Source organism: Gekko japonicus, unplaced genomic scaffold (assembly GCF_001447785.1).
Source record: "Gekko japonicus isolate JY-2015 unplaced genomic scaffold, Gekko_japonicus_V1.1 scaffold118, whole genome shotgun sequence".
Lineage (NCBI taxonomy): Eukaryota > Metazoa > Chordata > Lepidosauria > Squamata > Gekkonidae > Gekko > Gekko japonicus.
In genome coordinates, this window is record NW_015168656.1 from 1,631,212 (window position 1) to 1,649,362 (window position 18,151).

The following is an 18,151-nucleotide window of genomic DNA, read 5'->3' on the forward strand; positions in this document are numbered from 1 at the left end:
CACACCCCATTGCAATGAACTGGGTATGATCCAAGAAATGGTTTCAGGATTGTGGCCCTATGTGTACAGTGCATGTCTACACAATGCCATAGCCCTTGGATTATTTTTGAACTGACATTTCTAATTATTCTGATCAGTTTTCATTCAATCTGGTGCAGCCTGCCAGGACAGATGCACTTCAATTGTTCATTGTTTTCTAAGATATATTGGCTTCATAATGTAAACTGAAACATGCTGACTCTAGCACGGATAACTCCTGCATAGTCATAACACTTCTAACGACAAGACAAATACATCTGGCTTAAAAAAAACCAAAACAGATCATACAGATTGTGTTCTGGATTGTATGTAACATAGAGGTCATCTCAGTAAATGAAACATCTCTTAACACCAATTGGATGAAATACAATTTCTTATTTGTTGTTGCTCCTGTTTGTTTGCTTTCATTTGTGCAAGGCTTTTTGTAAATTTACAATATACCCTCCCTTAGCAGACTGTGCAAAACCACCCCCCCTTCCCCTTTTACAGTATAAATTTTTTCTCTCTTCCACAGTGGACATCACTGTGTCAGTGTTCTTTAATGCTGAATTTCTTCATGTACAACAATTGCAATCAAAACAACATGCTACAAACTAGGGAGGAGGGAGAGGTGAGGGGAAAAAATAAAGAAACATTTGTGCTCATGCTGCATCAAGTGTACCCAGCTCTGCTGGATAAGATTTCAAAACATCTCTTTTGGAATATGCTCTTTTCCATAGGACCAAATGGATGTGAGCCGACTGCCTTGAATTTTTGTTTTTCTTAAAACATAGTTACTTGGGAGTGGCTTCTGGGTCACTTGAATATTTTAGATGGTAACCTATCTATTCACACAAGATAAAAATACTATATAATCTATCTATATATCTATATCAATAGTTCGTTCTTCTAGCCACTTCATTAAAAACCATGACATACAGACATGAGGCTACTGTGTTCACTGATGCTCTCTCGTTAGTCAATGAAGAAAGAAAACAGTGTAAATAATCAATGGTTTAACAAATTAAACCAACAAACTGTTCTAGAAATCGGTTTTTAAGGCAGTGAGACAGCACCATAGGAAATGTTCTTCTTTATTCCACTGAAAAGGCTCAAAACAAATGAAGCCCTAAGAAAGCCTTTTGTCAGTGTTGGATAAGAACTGGTAAAAAAGAAAACCCTTGTTAAGAGGTGGGCAGGTGTCTAAAAATATCCTTGTGGTTAAAAACAACTTGTATATATAAAACAGATGATCTGTACAAAAAAAACCTCCCAGAAACCTTGGTGGACCACATCGCTGCAAACATGGCAGGTCAGTATCAACTTGGCACTTATCCAGCATATCACAGTAGCGTTTTTCCTGGCAATTGCACAACACTGTTTGTGCTTATTGAATTTACTCTCACTTTTTCCCGACTCATTTTGGAATGGGCAGCAGTGTACAATCCAAACACTACTGGAGTCCTGTCATCAGAGCCATGGGGGCACGACGGAGGTGAGAGGAGGAGGATCAAGAAGACCACTAATGCAGCACCTTGGAGTCAATTGTAATGCAAAATAAAAGGCTTGCACTGTAAACTTTGAGACAAGGAGGAAAAAAAAACACCCAGAGCAATTCCAGTTTGGCTAACACGTGTGCAATCTGCTTAGTTTACCCCTCCCCCTGGCCCTTTCCAGTTGATTGACGGAGTCTCACTTAGCTCCCCTGACAGTGAAATCTCTTGAAATTAAACTAGTTCAACCTTTCCATTTTGATTTGCTTTCCTGACCTTCCAGAGTTTATTCACCTGCCTAAATACGACACAGCATACACACACACACACCTCGAGCCACCCTTACTTGCTGCTTCAGTAACGGCAGTGGTTGGTGGGAACAGGCTTTACCAGCATCCGCTAACCAGGCCCAGGCCCCTCTAGAGGGTTGATTCAAGCGAGGGGTCCAGAATGTCATCATGGTGGCTAGCAGTATCACTGTCACAGCTCTGTGCGCTTGAGTAGCTGGCTGCTTCTTTGAGTCTCATGAGCATATTCATCTGAGAAAGAAAGGTGGAGGACATGCTTATGTCATTGCTGTAAGAGTTAATGCAACAGTGGCTCTGTTGCTCTCATTGAAATCAATCACACAGATGGGGGATGGATGCAGCCCTTCACAGCAGGACTGGTAATGGCACAATGCTTTGGAAATCACAACTGACAAGAGATTGCTCCTCCAAAGAAAATCTTTCTCACACAAAAAAATTCAAATGTCCGGAGGGATATAAGGGACAAGGAACTCTTGATCTGAGCCAGGACTCAGGAGTTCAGCCCCGCAACACATTTCCCCATTGCCAAAGGTTATACTCAACTTAAGCAAGGTAAAAATAGACCTAGCTTTTGCATGCACATCCATGCTGCCTTAGAGACAGGAGAGAGGTGACTGGAGTGGGCTGAAGTCAGCTGCCAAATACAAGAGCACCATCTGCTGTCCAGGAGCTGACCTTGGCAAGAGAAAGAAGCACACCACAGCTGCGAGGCTGGCTTCCAGAGGAGCCTTCAAGCACATCTTACTTAACAGCAAGAGCCCTGGGGAGTTCTAAGAGGCTCTGTGCCTAAAATTACTATAATTATAGTTGGTATTTATAAAGTATCCCCTCTTGCTCTGGTGTTCAGGGAACTGCTCTAACACTGACAGCATTGTACAATGCTGCATTTATTTAAATTGAAAGAGTTATGGTTTTCCCTACCAAAAATGCCCATGGAGAAAGCAAGATAGTTTACTTGAGTATCTTTTGCAAATGTATTCAAGTATGACTAGATCAATGTTGGTTTATAGAGCTCCCATCCTAAGTGAGTGTGGCCTGCCACTTATACATGGAGTTGCATAACATGGTCTTGTTGATATATTACTAGGGAAAGGCATATACAGTGTTACAAGTGGAGACCGGGGTGAAGAATGTCTTCCAGGCATTTGCCCCATCCCTTCATCTCACCCCTTCCTATGTCATATATATACACACACACACACACACACACACACACACACACATATATACACACACACATATACACACACACACATACATGCATACATACATGCATGCATACATACATACTTGCATACATACATACATACAAGAAATAAGGCTCATTGTGGAAATAACTACAACAAGCTCTAGAAAGAGGCTCTGGGCAGGTGCCCTGGCCTTGGGAACTCTGTCAGTTTGCTGTGGTGACCTCAGAAGGGTATAATGACACTGAGTCCACCATTTTCTCCAGAGGAACTGCTCTCTGCTACCTGAAGAACAGGAGTATTTTTGAGTGATCTCCAGCCCTCACCTGGAGATTGGCAACAATGGTTCCCTGGGAGGGAATGGCTCGTTTGGAGGGTGGAGTCTATGGCATCGTACCTGTCTGAGGTCCCACCCCTCCTCAAACCTCAGCCTCTCCAGGCTCCACCCCTCAAATCTCCAGGAATTTCTCACCTGGAGTTGGCAAAAATATCTCCTTCCCAGCCAATCATCAACCTACCTTTATTTCTCCCTCACTCTTCAGCTTTCCACACACACCACCTGCAGCCTCTACCGTGCTCTGAAGCCCAGACTGCTACGTCACATTGGCTGTTATACAGGGGCCATCTCAGCAGGATATAAGGACACAGAGTCCATTTTCTCCAGGGGAACTGATCTCTGCTGTCTGGAAAGCAGCTGTAATTTTGAGTGATTGCCAGCCCTCACCTGGAGATTGGCAACAATGGTTTTCCCCAACAGGCACTAAGGGAAAATGCATTTTCTCAGAACACATTTTACCTCAGAACAGCAACAGTAAACTTTAGAATGTTAGAGGTAAAGGCCAATGAGGCCGCATATGCAAACAACCTCTGTGTTCCGAGGCAAAGGCCAATGAGGCTACATATGCAAATGACCTCTGTGTTCTGACTGGCTATTGGGGGAGGGGGGGGAGGAACAGCAAACTGTTTAGAATGTTGGAGGTGAGACTCAAGCAACGCAGCCAGTGGATAGGGTCAGCTTCTGAGTGAAACACCTGGGAGCCAACTGATTTGGGAGACGTGTTGGAATGTTCAGGAGAGTCCATAACCAAAATACAATTATATATAAGGAGAGATATAGGCACTTTCTGGTTCTCCCATTGGCTGTGCTGTGTGTCCCATCAGCCATTGGCCAGTCAACCGCCACTCAAGAGTACTCACATGGCATTGGGGCTAATCCTCTCCTCCGTCCACTGTCAGCCTGGACACTCTTACCTGACAGAATAAACTGCCAAAACAGCTGTCTCTCCTGACAAAGACACTTCTACTTCTGCTAGGCTCCTCTGCCACAGGCTGGCTACTGAGGTGGGCCACCAACTGTCAAACCATTCTCTCTTTCTTCTGCTGTGAAGCTAACTTTCCCCTCAGTGGTTGTTGCTAGGCAACCAAGTTTGGTTCTGTCAGTAAAAAGGCAAAGCCAGGAGGTTTATTCCAGGCCTTCTCTGGCCTTTGTGGGGAATTCATTGGGGCCAGTCCTGACTAGGGTTGCCAGCTCCAGGTTGGGAAATTCCTGGATATTTTGTAGTGGAGTCTACGGAAGCTAACGTTTGGGGAGGGGAGAGGCCTCAGATGAATAGCATACCATAGAGTCCACCCTCCAAAGCAGTTATTTTCTCCAGGGGGACAGATATCTGCTGTCTGGAGTTCAGTTGTGATACCTGGCGAACTTCAGGCTCCACCTGGATGTTGGCTACCCTAGGAATAGCAGTTAGCACTTCAGAGCAGGGTCTGCCAGACCCACATTCTCGCTGTGGAAACTGAGTGGGTGATTTCAGACCAGTCACAGACTTTCAGCCTAACTTACCTCAAAGGGTTGTTGTGCAGATCAAAAGGGGGAGAGGAGAACAATGAAAGCTGCTTTGGTCTCCACTGCGGAGAAAGACTGTACTTTTCCTCTTGGGAACCATTGCTGCCAATCTCCACATGAGGGCTGGAGATCATTCAGATTTAAAACTGCTCTCCAGATGGCAGAGATCGGCTCTCCTGGAAAAAATGGCTGCTTTGCAGGGTGGACTCTGTGTCATTATACCCTGCTGAGGTTGCTTCCCTCCTCCTTGGATCCCCACTGTGGAAAAAGACTGTACTTTTCCTAAGTAAAAGTGGCAGCTGGGTGTGTGTGTGTGGGGGGGAGATGGAAAGCTGAAGTCAGAGGGGCAGATAATGGTAGGTTGATGGTTGGCTGGGAAGGAGATAGGGTTGCCACCTCCAGGTTGGGAAATTCCTGGAGGTTTGAGGGATGAAACCTGGAGAGGGTGGGCTTTGTAGAGAGGTGAGACCTCAGAGAAGTACAATGCCATAGACTCCACCCTCCAAATGAGTCATTTCTTCCTGGAGGGCCATTGCTATCAATCTCCAGGTGAGGGCTGGAGATCACTCAGAATTACAGCTGCTCTCCAGATGGCAGTGATCAGTTCCCCTGGAGAAAATGGTGGGCTCTGTGTCATTATACCCTGCTGAGGTTGATTGCCCAAGGCCAGGGCAGCTGCCCAGAGCCTCTTTCTAGAGCTCGTTGTATTTATTTCCACAATGAGTCTTATTCCTAGTATATTGTGTGTGTGATATATATACAAATATGTGTGCGTGTTTGTGTGTGTGTGTTTTCCCCAGTTCTCCCTCTCCCCCTACAACACTGTTCTAGTGATCCATTCCCATTATCTGTGCAATGTGTGCTTAGCTTCACTGGCCAGTCCCTCCCTCCCCCACAACTGCTGGTCTCTTCCCCTTCCAATATATTCTTGGACCTCTCCCACCAACCCCTCCTTGGACTCCCTTTAAGAGCAGCACTTTTCTCTTGCCCATAGGAATTAATGGGAGCAATCTGCCTACATACAAAAATACTGATGTGTACTCTAGAGCATAATTAGGATGGGACCTAAATCTGTTCCCAATTCTTTGTGATGTCAACCATTATGAATGAACCAGCCCTGCTCTATTCTGTGCATAGCCCATTCTACACTTCATTTCTCAATTACTCTAAAGTATGTTGGGATGTGAAGAGAGTGCAGTAGAATATTGGGAACTGAATAAGTCAGACACATAGTTGCAGCCATTCAACCTCAATTATAATGTGAATGACAATCAAATTGTAAATAGCCACAAGACTGGGCCAACACACATTTGTGAGTTGCGGACAAAGTAGGCAGAGATCGGAGGATGGGGGACTCAAAGCACTGACGAGGTGTGAAGAGAAAGACACTGGTAGAAAGGAAGCTACAAAGGGATCTGGCAGAAGATTATCTCCTATTTAGCTTAGCACTAGAAACTAGAAGTGATAGGAAGAAGAAGAAGACGAGTTGGATTTATACCCCACCCTTCACTCGGAGTCTCCAAGTGGCTTATGATCTCCTTCCCTTCCTCTACCTACAAGACACACCCTGTGAGGTAGGTAGGGCTAAGAGAGCTCTGAGAGAAGTGCTCTTGAGAGAACAGAGAACTGTGACTGACTCAAGGTCACCCAGCTGGCTGCATGTGGAGGAGTGGGGAATCAAACCCAGTTCTCCAGATTAGAATCCGCCAATCTTAACCACTACAACAAACTGGAAGAGGAAGAGGAAGAAAAAGAAGAAGAGGACTTGCCCAATGGAGAGCCAAGCAAACTTGCAAGCCAAGGTGGCAAGCGGACTCACTTTTCCATAGTGATTCATTATAATCAACGAAGTATTTCACTCTAGTACTTATGAAGTTATGATATACAAAGCAGTAGAAGACAAATAATAATTTTTCATTTACCAAAGGATCTCCTTCTGACTCTGTCTGTGGAATGTGCTTTGAAGTGGTTCCTTCTTTGGCAGATGCATAGCCTTCATATCCAACATCTTCAGGTCTTATCTGAAGTAAGGATGACCAGTCTTGCTGCAGGGAGCTCCAGGGGCAGGTTTCTGCAATCCATCTAGATGGATCTTCCCAAGGTGCTCGTTTTCCGTACATCTAAAAGCCCACCCAAAAATTAAAAAGACAAACAAATGGCCTGTTTCATTTCACTTGAAAAATCTTCAATATATTATTAGTACAGCCAGAGATGGACTGACCATTACTTGGATATTTTTCATATTACCTGAGCACATTTTATGTAAGCATCTGCCCCCCTCCACCTCAGCCCCAAATAACAGGCAGTCCTTGCCCTATCCTGTGTGAGGAAGCATGTGAATGGCAGAGCCCTGCCCAGCCCAGTTCAGCTTGACAAGACCAGTGTCTCCTTTGCCAAGTGAGGAACAGACAAAGGCAATGCCAACTCGCCAAGCTGTGTGGCAGCTTTTTCTCCCTTCCTCCCTCGGGTGGGGGGGTTGCTAGGGATGGAGGCAGAAACTTTTTCACAGACCATTTGTTCTTCACAATCTGCATCTGAGTACAGTAGAGGGATTAAAGGATTTTTTCCCAACCACAAATGGTGTTTTAGGGAGTTTTGAAGGCTACTTTCTTTTTGCTGCCACCCCTCATCAATCTTCCTGCTCTTCTGTACTGTATCACTGTATCTCTTGTCACCCTGTTTTGTTTGTGCAGTGGAATAGAGGGAGTGAGGAAACTGCAATCTAGGAATGCTTCTGTAATTTTTCTCTTTTACATTGATGAAAGAGGGACCTCCTAAAAAAAGGCTATGCTGAGGTTCATGGGACCTGCATGGGCAAAAGCCATGTGGGATAGGGGGAAAGTGAGGAAAAGAAGTGAAGAAAATCAAGATGAAAAATTGTTAGGATCCAACTGATGGGCAGGGGATAATAATTTCTCCAAGCATGATTACCAAAATTAACCTGGATAGGCATATAGTCCAGCATCTCTTTGCCATAACCAGGAGTGTGTCCAGAGGTCATTTCGGGGGGGATCGCAGTTCCCCCGGGTGAGGTGCGGGGGGGGGGCACACAACAAAGCCCCACCCCCTGCTTCCAGCTGCCCCGCTTCCGGCCCTCATTCAGCCAGGAGGAGGCAAAAGAAGAGAGAGGGTAAGTGGCTTCCTCCCCGCCTCTCCCCACCCCTGCCTGCCTGGGGCCAGGGAGGGCCTTGGTGGGGCTTCCTCGCACTCCCGCTGGCCTTGCAGGTCCACCACCGGGCCCCTGATGCCAGGAGGTGTGGCATATGCTAATGAGTTATGCTAATGAGTTCCCCTAGCTCTTTTTCTACGAAACGACCCCTGAGTGTGTCAATATGATGGACAGTAAATGGTTAATGCTTTAACCTAGTAGAAGAACCTTGAGTTACAGGGGATTAAAATGGAATTCTTCAGTTGAGAGTGTCAGAAGTTGGGAGTTGACAGTTAACAGTGAGAGAGTGAAGCAGGCTGGGAGAGGATCAAGAAGGATCCTGAGTTAGGGAAGTGGGACACATATCACGTCTCTATCAAGTCTGAGGGAAATAGCTCCTAGAAGATGGGGGTGATCCCTAGCCAGCGGATAAAGAACTTGTGTGAATGTTCCTGCCTTCACCAACTTTAGTGTCAGTGAGACCAAGTAGCTTGTGCTTGTTTATGTAAGCAGAGACTGCCAAGAAATATCTCTCCTCAGGTTTTAAAGACCTGTCAGAATTAAGGATGAGCAAGAACTGGGAAAACATGGTTCAGTTTGGTTCATGATACATGGCATGCCCTTTTCGTGAACCATGAACCATCACAAATTTTTAGCAGCCTCATGAACTGGTTTGGTTTGTGAGGTTCGCGAGGTGGCAGAATGGCCCCCAGTATTCTAGGGACCACAGTTCCCTCTACACTGTGCTAGAGGGTGCTGGTGCACAGCATTTCAGAGGCCATCTCAGAGGATTTCTGTTTAACTCACAACCAATGTTGCATAGGAAACAATGGAGGATGGGGCACCTCCTTCTGGGGCCTATAGAATAGGACCCCCAGTCCAACCTTTTTGAAACTTGGAGGGTTTTTGAGGAGAGGCACCAGCAGCTATGCTGAAAATTTGGTGCTTCTACCTCAAAAAACAGCCCCCCCTCAGAGCCCCAGATACCCCTGGATTAATTCTCCATTATAGCCTATGGGGCCCACTCCATAGGCTATAATAGCCATAGAATCACAGAGTTGGAAGGGGCCATACAGACCATCTAGTCCAACCCCCTGCCCAATGCAGGATCAGCCTAAAGCATCTCTGACAAATATTCATCCCACCTCTTCTTGAAAGGGGAGCTAACCACCTCCCTAGGCACTCTGACTGTGAAAAAGTTTTTCCTAATATCCAGCCGATACCTTTCTGCATGTAATTTAAACCCATTGCTTCAGGTCCTGTCCTTTGCTGCCAACTGGAACAGCTCCTTGCCCTCCTCCAAATGACAGCCTTTCAAATACTTAAAGAGAGCAATCATGTCCCCCCTCAACCTCCTCTTCTCCAAACTAAACATTCCCAAGGCCCTTAGCCTTTCCTCATAGGGCTCAGTCTCCAGACCCCTGATCATTCTTGTCACTCTCTTCTGCACCCTCTCAATTTTGTCCACGTCCTTTTTGAAGTGAGGCCTCCAGAACTACAGACAGTATTCCAGGTGCAGCCTGACCAAAGCAGTATACAGAGGAGCTATGACCTCCTGCGATTTCAATGCTATGGCGATTTTAATACAACCCAAGACTGAATTTGCCTTTTTTGCCACCACATCACATTGCCTGCCAGGAAAAAAAGATATATATATTTTTTGCACACCCCTATTTTGCTTTTCAGTATGGTTTGTAAGCTGCATTGAGTCACAAGGAAAAGTGGGATATAAGTATCTGAATAAATAAGTAGTTTGGACAGGTTGATAACATTTAAGCAACTTCATGTTTGTTAGATTAGGCAGGGTTCTGTCAGTGATTGTTCCTCCTCTGTTATACTTGACTTGTAATGCTGGTTGTCATATTTCACTAAAAAGCACAAACTAGACTGTGAGAGTTTTTGCCCCCCTAAGTGCTGGTATGTTTTCTAAGGCTCAGCACAGGGTGATGGTCTGAGGCCAGGTCTACCAATGTAGTGGCCTGGGTTGGGTAGACCTGTTCTCTGGAGGCCAGGTCTACCAATATAGTGGCCTCAGCACCCTCCTGGACATCTACCTTCAAGAAGTGGACAAAAAGATGCAGTTTGTGGATCTGCACCTAGATTGTTCCAGCACCCCTGAGGGGGTGGTATTGCCCACTTTGGGAACCAGTGGTTTAGAGGAAACATTGCTAGAGATACCAAACTTGCAGGGGATCTCTGGCTGACTGTCCTCTACCAGCCTTCCAAGTTTGGGGAGGACTGGATTTATGGGGTCTGAGTTAAGCCCCCCCCCCCAATAAAGTGCCTCCAGAAAAGTGCTTACCTGAAGGCCTTCTCTCACAGCTTCCATAATATATGGTACCAAGGAATAATTCCAGAGATCTGTGAACCACACTCTGGAACTGTCCACATCCATAGGGCAAGGCAAAAAGAGGCGTGGACCTGAAAGGACCAATTTAGTTAAACACAATTTGAAAAATCCTGTTCCTGTTCCGAAATTTGAGCACCTATGTGCCAAAGCATGTGGGTGAATCAAAAACAGGTTGCAAATTATTAAATACTTGGGGGAAGATCAATCCCCAGGTTTGGATGGTACATACAGACTCCTAATTTCAAGAGTAGGAAGAATAAATTTAACTACAGAGAGTGTGATTCCCTTATCGCTACAGCCAAGAAAAATAAGAAGAGAAAATCATACAAGCAGACAGGAAACTTGGCAAAAAGAGGTGTTATAAAGTGAGCCCTTTATAACACAGCTAAAGAAAAAATGTCTGCTATCCCACATGGACAAAATCTCTGGCTAGAGGGACCCCAGCACAATGGACCACAGTTTCTGCCAAAGGTAGTGCATTTACTTGGGCTAAAAAGAAAAGCTGAAAATATATCAGGACCGTAACAAAGTTAAAATATTGTTGACCGACAGAAAACAAATGTGTTGAAAAGCCCCAATGAAGTGCAGAACATAATCTTTTAGCATCCTTGTTGATGCTATCCTGATCATACTTCCTTAGCAATTCAAGAGTTTGAAGAATCCATTTATAGTATACATGACACACTCATAGTAGAAAACACATATAAGAATGAAAAATCAGTGACTAAAAGAAATATATAGTAGGATGTTTCTTCATTATCTGCACACTGGGAAAGTTGCATTCATAATATATAGCATTGCTTTCAGTGTCTGTGATATAGCAATATGGTTTGTGCTTTTATAAAAATCAGTATCCTCTATGGGTTCCAGTTAACCCTTGTTTACATTTGTGGGAATAATACAAAATATATTCCATCTGAAAACAAGGCAAGCCATATTGCAAACAGTTATGTGAAACATTATCTGACTTGCATGTCTGTGTTGCCAGCTGCCATGCAGGCAACTGCCTATGGGTACTTAGTGATTTTTGGCCATTTGGAAACATTTAGCAAAAGGCCCAAGGTGATTTTTGCAATTCTCTCTCTCCTATTGAATATATATAAAATTGGCTCATTCAACCTCCACTCCGTATTCCTGAATCTGTACACACTTGCAATCATATTCTGGGCCTCTGAACCCTCTGTCTTCTGAGGCCATTCTTCTGAGCTATTCTTTTGATGTCACAAAGGGCCAATTTCATCAGTGAGGTCAAAGCCCCTCTGGCTGCCAACGTCTCATACTACATTCACACATAGTTGGATATTGAACTAGCACTGCACTATAGCAGTCATCCACTATGGGTTTTTCTTGTGCGAACAAAGCATCCGAGCTGCACATGTCTGCTGTAGTTCAATAGCTCAGTATCCAACGATGTGTGGATGCAGTGTTAGCTACTTTGCCATCACAGAAGGCTGGTGCAGCCAAGGGATACAACCAGCTGAATGCTACGGGAGACCTGAATGGTCTTCGAATTTAAATTTCTAGGCCAATGAGAAACATTTTAATTAAACTGTTTAAAGTATAGTTTGTAGGAAATGACTTCTGAGACAACTTATTAACCATGACTGGCTGAGTGGTTTCAGAAGTCTTCACTGTAGTACGCCAATACAGTTCAAATAAAGTGTGCAGTTCTGAAATAAAAGGCTGTCTCTTGGTTTTTGTTCGCACGCACTCCCACAGCAGCGGCTGAACATCTGTAGAAACCCATTTCTAAGAGGAAAGATGCAGTCACGAGTAAGTACAACAAATTGTTGAAAATACACAGAAGATATACACAGCTAAGAGATGGAGAAAGTTGAATCCCATAAGCCTGGTGGAAAACAGGCTTTCCTGACTGTATTTGTACTATTCAGAATGAATAAGAGCAACAAGGAGAGATACAAAGGAAGGAAGAAGACTCAACACTGCAGTTATGAAAGGTGAGTGAGTTATGTGTATCTTTATTTAGTTTTAGCAGGAACATTTTATTTATAGTGGTGTAATATACTGCTGTTAAGTTTGCAAATGTGAATTCTAATCCAACCAACTCCCAGAGGTTTTCATTACAGATACAGAAGGTCAACTGTTGATTAGATTGACTTCAACTCAGCAGACTCGCAGTAAGACTTAGGTTCAAACTTTGACCCTCCATTTGCATTATTATCTGAACAGTAGACTCACCAATGGTTACATCAGAAGAACTGTGCGTTTCTAAAAAGCTGTTGAGATGATGCCACGTTTTGGGAATCCAGTCAATAATTTTGATGAGGTCATTATTGCGGACATTCCTCTCTATTTCTGTCTCAATCAATTTCCTTCTCAAATACCTGGACAAGAACCCTTTAATGGGTTCTGTGTGATTAGCGCACAATACCCACCTACACAAGGGAAGGAATCAATGAAATGAACAGATTCAAAATACAAAAAGTCTGTGCCATACACTAAACTGATGATACAGCAGATTTAAGTCAAACAAAAAGGAGTGCAGTTTTACATACAGCATAATTAACTTATGGCAATCATTGCCACACTAGCAGGAGCGTTTTAGATGAAGATTCGGTAATTACATGGAAGATATGGCCTATGACACTTGGTAAAAACCTCTGTGTTCCAGACAGTGCAACTATAAGATGTTAGGAATTAATAGCAGGAGTTGGCTATCAACATCTTGCCCTGTAGCTTTTGCTTGGTCATCATCAATGAACAGCCTGTGGATCTAGATGGCCTATGGATCTGCCTTAGGAGGAAAGTCTATGTCTTTCTGCCTCACAACACATAGATGTCCTTCAGATTTAGTGTTGGGGTCAGTAAAAGTAAATTCTATTAAATTTTAATGTACTTATTCTATGGTGTTCTATCCAATACAGAAACAAGTGCTTCAAAAGTCCTGGCCTCACTGGTGGACCTCCTGATGGCACCTGGTATTTTTGGCCACTATGTGACAGAGTGTTGGACTGGATGGGCCATTGGCCTGATCCAACATTGGCTTCTCTTATGTTCTTAAAAATGACCTTTTTGGCTCCAACATCCTAAGCTAGTCGAAATCACATACACAACTGTGGTAGAGTGAACAACCATTTGTACCACCTGAGTACCTGATAAATGAGGTGGAAAGAAGCCTTGGCTGCCCTTTGCAAAGGTCAAATTATGCCATGTTAATGGCCACTTGACATATTGTTTTTGTTTTACAATATCTATACAGGTGGTGCTTCCTGAGCTGCATGCCCACATTGGAACAAACACAGGCACTGCCATTCAGATATTACAAATGTAAACAAAATGGTCTGAACATGTCAAAATGCATGTTTTATGACTGTTCAGTTTTTAAAAGCTTTCCATCCTAATACGGTATTTAATGTAGCTCACAAGCCATACTACTTTGACAAAATATTAAAATATTAAAGCTCTTACAAAAAAAGATTCCTAAAAATACACCAGATCCAACAGAAATCTAAAGGGCAAATAAATCCATAACTGCCTATAACCTGGTCAAAGGTGCATTAAAACAGCAGCCCCTTGACCTGCCTTGGAAGGCTAACAAGGCAGGTGCCATTACTGGTAAATGCCTTCTCATGTCCCAACCCGCCCCACCTTTAAAGGACACACAGCACAGATTCTGTTGACCATCAAAGAGTTCCAGGTAGGTTTTAAATACAAAGAAAGATATTTACCTGAAGTTTTGATGTAACTCGAGGTTAGGTGAAGATGAAATCCCTTGGTTCATTGTTCCAATAATATAAGGGCTAAAGAATAAATGGATACATCTTAATAAAGGCTCCCATATTTATATAACCTTTAATGTTATGCTCTGTAAACTAATATTTTAAACAGGATTGGTCTGTGTCAAGTAGATTTGAGAAATTTCTGCACATATTTATTTTTGATACATATCTAATATTTTCACCTTTTCTCACTGTTGCCAGTTGACTGCCCCATCCCTTCCTCTCTTGACCTTCACCTTCGTTCAAAAATGGATGTGAGCAACAGATGTGAGCAACAGAGCAGCCAGTGGCTGCTGCTAATTTTCAGTTCCTTCCACCTAGCTTGGCTCTTTTATAAAGCCTTAACTAGAATGAATGCTGTAGCTGTTTCTCTGAGTCCCTAAACAGGATAAGCAACAGTTACTTTTATAAGATGTTTTTCAGTGCTTATTGACATTTATAAGTGCTATATCTACAATAAGAGACTAATATTAAGGTTTAAATCAATATGGTAAAGTGCTTGATTCTACAGCACTCATGGTAGGGTTCAGTCCAGTAAGGTACTAAACATAGTCTTCAAATGTATAATTTTTACATAGCCCCTGTCCTTGACAGCTACAACCAGCTATCTCTGCTGGGTTGCCTCCTTTGGCCCCAGTTAGAGAGGGAGGGGTTTTCCCCCACCTTGTCTCCTCTGGTTTTGCATCCTTCTTGCTAGGAGCCAGAACCAGACGGCACTCATTGGCCTCCTTGCCTGCCCTTTTCATAGGCTTGGCTACCTTCTGTGCAATCCTTGATGATTTCCTCTAATGCCTTGCTAGAAGCAAACTGCCTCCTTCCCCCAGAGGGGTGTGTGTGTGTGTGTGTGTGTGTGTGTGTGTGTGTGTGTGTGTGTGTGTGTGTGAAGCAGACCACAGTTGCTAGGATGGCACTATCTCGCCTCCCCTATGTTGTCCATCAGCCAGCAAGCATCTGAAGGGCAGGGGACTGATAAACAATTGGCAAACCCTTAAGCAGCCAGTCAGTGCTGAACAGCTGAGTGGCAAGTGTCTCCACCAGGTGGTCCCCAGCCAGCATCAGTCTGGAAAGCCTCAAGGAGAAAGTCCCTAGGTTCAGGTAAGGCAGTGGGACTGCAGCCCTCTCCATCCATGACAATTACTATTGTCCTAAACTTTTGGCCCTTAACTTCATGTTTAAATGATAGTTTCCTAAAAGATCACAAACAGCACTCAGAATGAAACATGGTGAATAGGTAACTAACTAATAAAGGCATCAGTCATGTTTCTAAATGAAGTATGAAATTAAAATGGTTTGCCACAATGGGCAAAGAATTTCATTTACAATCTGCAACAATTGCTCCAATGACTTTTTTGTTCAAAATATTTCAGAATGAAGTAAAGAGCTCACCTACCATTTGTTATATTTGCAGTTAAGGAAACCATTGAAGATGTCACTCAAAGAACCAACATGATGGAGGTTGTCAAGAATTATTACTATAGGAAGATCTGCACTGCTGTTATCAGCACTGCACTGTTCAGCCAAATTAGCAAGGTACTGTTGTAAATCCTTAAAAGAAAATTAAAAAAAATTGAAGTAAAACAGAAATAGTTCTACTTACACACCTTCTTCACCCAATGTTTGAATTTAGACATTAGAATCACGAGGTCTGGAAGAACCAGAAGACCATCAAAGTTGAACTCTTTATTCCAGAAGTGGACATGTTATAATAATGTAGACTGGCAAAGCAAGGCCCATCAAGGCTTTGCTCCAGACCTTCACTAAATCATGCAGGATCTCATTCCAGGGAGCAAGGTGGAAAGCCCTTGCTGCAAGTCTGCAAGTTTTACTGTTAGTACTGGTGTTGCTTCGATTTTTGAACAGTTGCCAAAGTAATTTACACATAGAATAAAACACACAGCAACCCGCAGGAAACAATAAACCAGACTGTCCAGAGCAGATTCCACACAATGGAATCATTTCTAGGCATGTGCATTTGGATAACAACTAGGACAAATACAGCTTGGGAGCACAATATCTGTGGCTGCATTCTACTTTTAGTCTACACTCCCCACATTATATTTAAGTTCGGTCCTCTCAGATGGCAATGGGGAGAGGGGGCAAGGAAAGAAAACGATTAGCAGATTAGGCAACGGGTTTGCTTTGCAGAGCACAGGATATTGGCTTCTAACCAAAGAGCAGAAAATAAGAACTATACACATATGCAGGGCAAGATGAGAGAAAAATCAATTTCCTTTGTTATCTAAAAATGGCTGGGGGGGGGGGGGACGACGACCTGATCATGTTCATCCATCTGTTCATGTATAAAGCCAGCATTTGTGCTGCTGATCAAGCCTGCTTGACTACTGTGTTATCTTCAAAGACCTCTTTTAATAGTAGTTAAGCTAGGGTGTATAAGCTGCTTTCTGCCTGTGTGGTCAGTGGCATTCCTCCTGCTCTTCCTCCTGTCTTATTCTCACTAGCTACAGACTTTTCCTTTCCAGTTGGGAGAGTCTAAATCTGGGTATTTGGTGGAGGAAGTGCCTTCTCCCTGCCTTCTCTCTGTGATCACTGATGTTGCTGTCCAAATGTTGCTGATCGCAGGGGAGGAGGTGTGTTCATGGGCATTTCCTCCATGTGTTCACACTATGCAGATGTCTCGGCAATTGCAGGGGGATGGGGCAACACCTTTCCACATGGTGAGTCAATATGCATAGGGCTAATATGTGCAGAAAAGAGATGGCTAGGCAATGCAATTTATTGTTAGCAAAACTAACAAGGAAAATGTACCACTTAATTTTGATATCTCTGGAAATAGTATGGATTTGAGATGTAAGCATATGCATATAAATAATTGTCATACATCTGGGTACACTAACATATTATTTGCTTTTAAAGTGGCTATAAAATCTAAAGTAGAAAAACAAAGATAGCAGCAGGTGCAGAACTCTGAAGCATGGAACAAAATATCTGAAGATCTGTAACACTTTATGTTTTAAGTGCTCTTATTTTCTAGTATCTTACCTTGCTGGATTTGTGATCTACATTAAAGGTAGCAATGGAATCTTCCGTTTTTTTCCTGCCAGATTTAGTTATCACATATTCTGCAAGTCTGTTGGCTAAATAGGTCTTCCCGGTTCCACTAGGTCCTGACAGGATAATTCTGTGATGTTCCATCAGTAAATTAAAGTACCGTTGACTAATTGGTTTAGGAATTAAGGTATCAAATACAAAGCTGTCCAAACTATTTTCTTCTACTCCTGGAAATAAGGGGAGAGGGAAAAGAGGGGGGGGGATCTGTAATCTCTATACTCTTTGTCATGATTGGAAAGTATGCAGTAATTCATAGAAGGGACCTTTGAAGTTGGTTGCTGTTTTTGATAACTTGACCCTAGGTAAAGGCCTCCAATACAAACCTTCCCTCACATTATGCGATATACAGCATAATAGAGACCTTTTCCTACAGGCTAGAAACATTAAAGAGTGCCTTAGCCACATGATTTGATGAGTGGGAGCAAATGTGAAGCAAAAATTCAGTGAGGCAACTAACTGCATCTGAAACGTTAGAGGCATTTAAAATCAAAAGGTCAAAGTGACAGCAGCAAGTGTTAGCAGAAGAGAGAAATCACATCAAATGAGACAAAAGTCTTTTTGAAAGATCCTCAAAACAGCAAGCTCCTCTGAGGTGTATGAAATATTTAAAGTTCCTGTTTTGAAGTGGCTGATTCAGAAATCTAACTCCTGATCCTCATATTAAAATTCTCTTTTTGTCTAATGTTAGATATTTAGGAGGGAAATTGATAAACACTTGGCTAGGTTACATGATTTCTTTTATAAATGAAGGGCTGAAACTAACCAGCTTCATACTACCTGATGGCATCACTTTACGCACCAATAAATGTTTATCTGAACAGAAGTTGAAATCCATGGTACATAAGAACATAAGAGAAGCCATGTTGGATCAGGCCAATGGCCCATCCAGTCAAGCAGTCTGTGTCACACAGTGGCCAAAACTCAGGTGCCATCAGGAGGTCAACCAAAAGGGACAGAACTCCATAAGCCCTTCCACTGTTGCCCCCCCCCAAGCA

The 18,151-nt window shown here is 43.2% G+C and overlaps 1 protein-coding gene across 1 annotated transcript in view; it reads right to left on the reverse strand.

Moving 5' to 3' along the window:
• Nucleotides 1-1,888: 1,888 nt before the first annotated feature.
• Nucleotides 1,889-18,151, reverse strand: part of NAV3 (neuron navigator 3) — a 289,038-nt gene continuing 272,775 nt past the window's right edge. Inside the window, 7 exon segments of the mRNA XM_015415209.1 lie at nucleotides 1,889-2,050; nucleotides 6,772-6,969; nucleotides 10,300-10,418; nucleotides 12,547-12,743; nucleotides 14,037-14,108; nucleotides 15,478-15,632; nucleotides 17,088-17,323. Coding sequence (XP_015270695.1) covers nucleotides 1,931-2,050; nucleotides 6,772-6,969; nucleotides 10,300-10,418; nucleotides 12,547-12,743; nucleotides 14,037-14,108; nucleotides 15,478-15,632; nucleotides 17,088-17,323 — 1,097 coding nt within the window. The 3' untranslated portion in view covers nucleotides 1,889-1,930.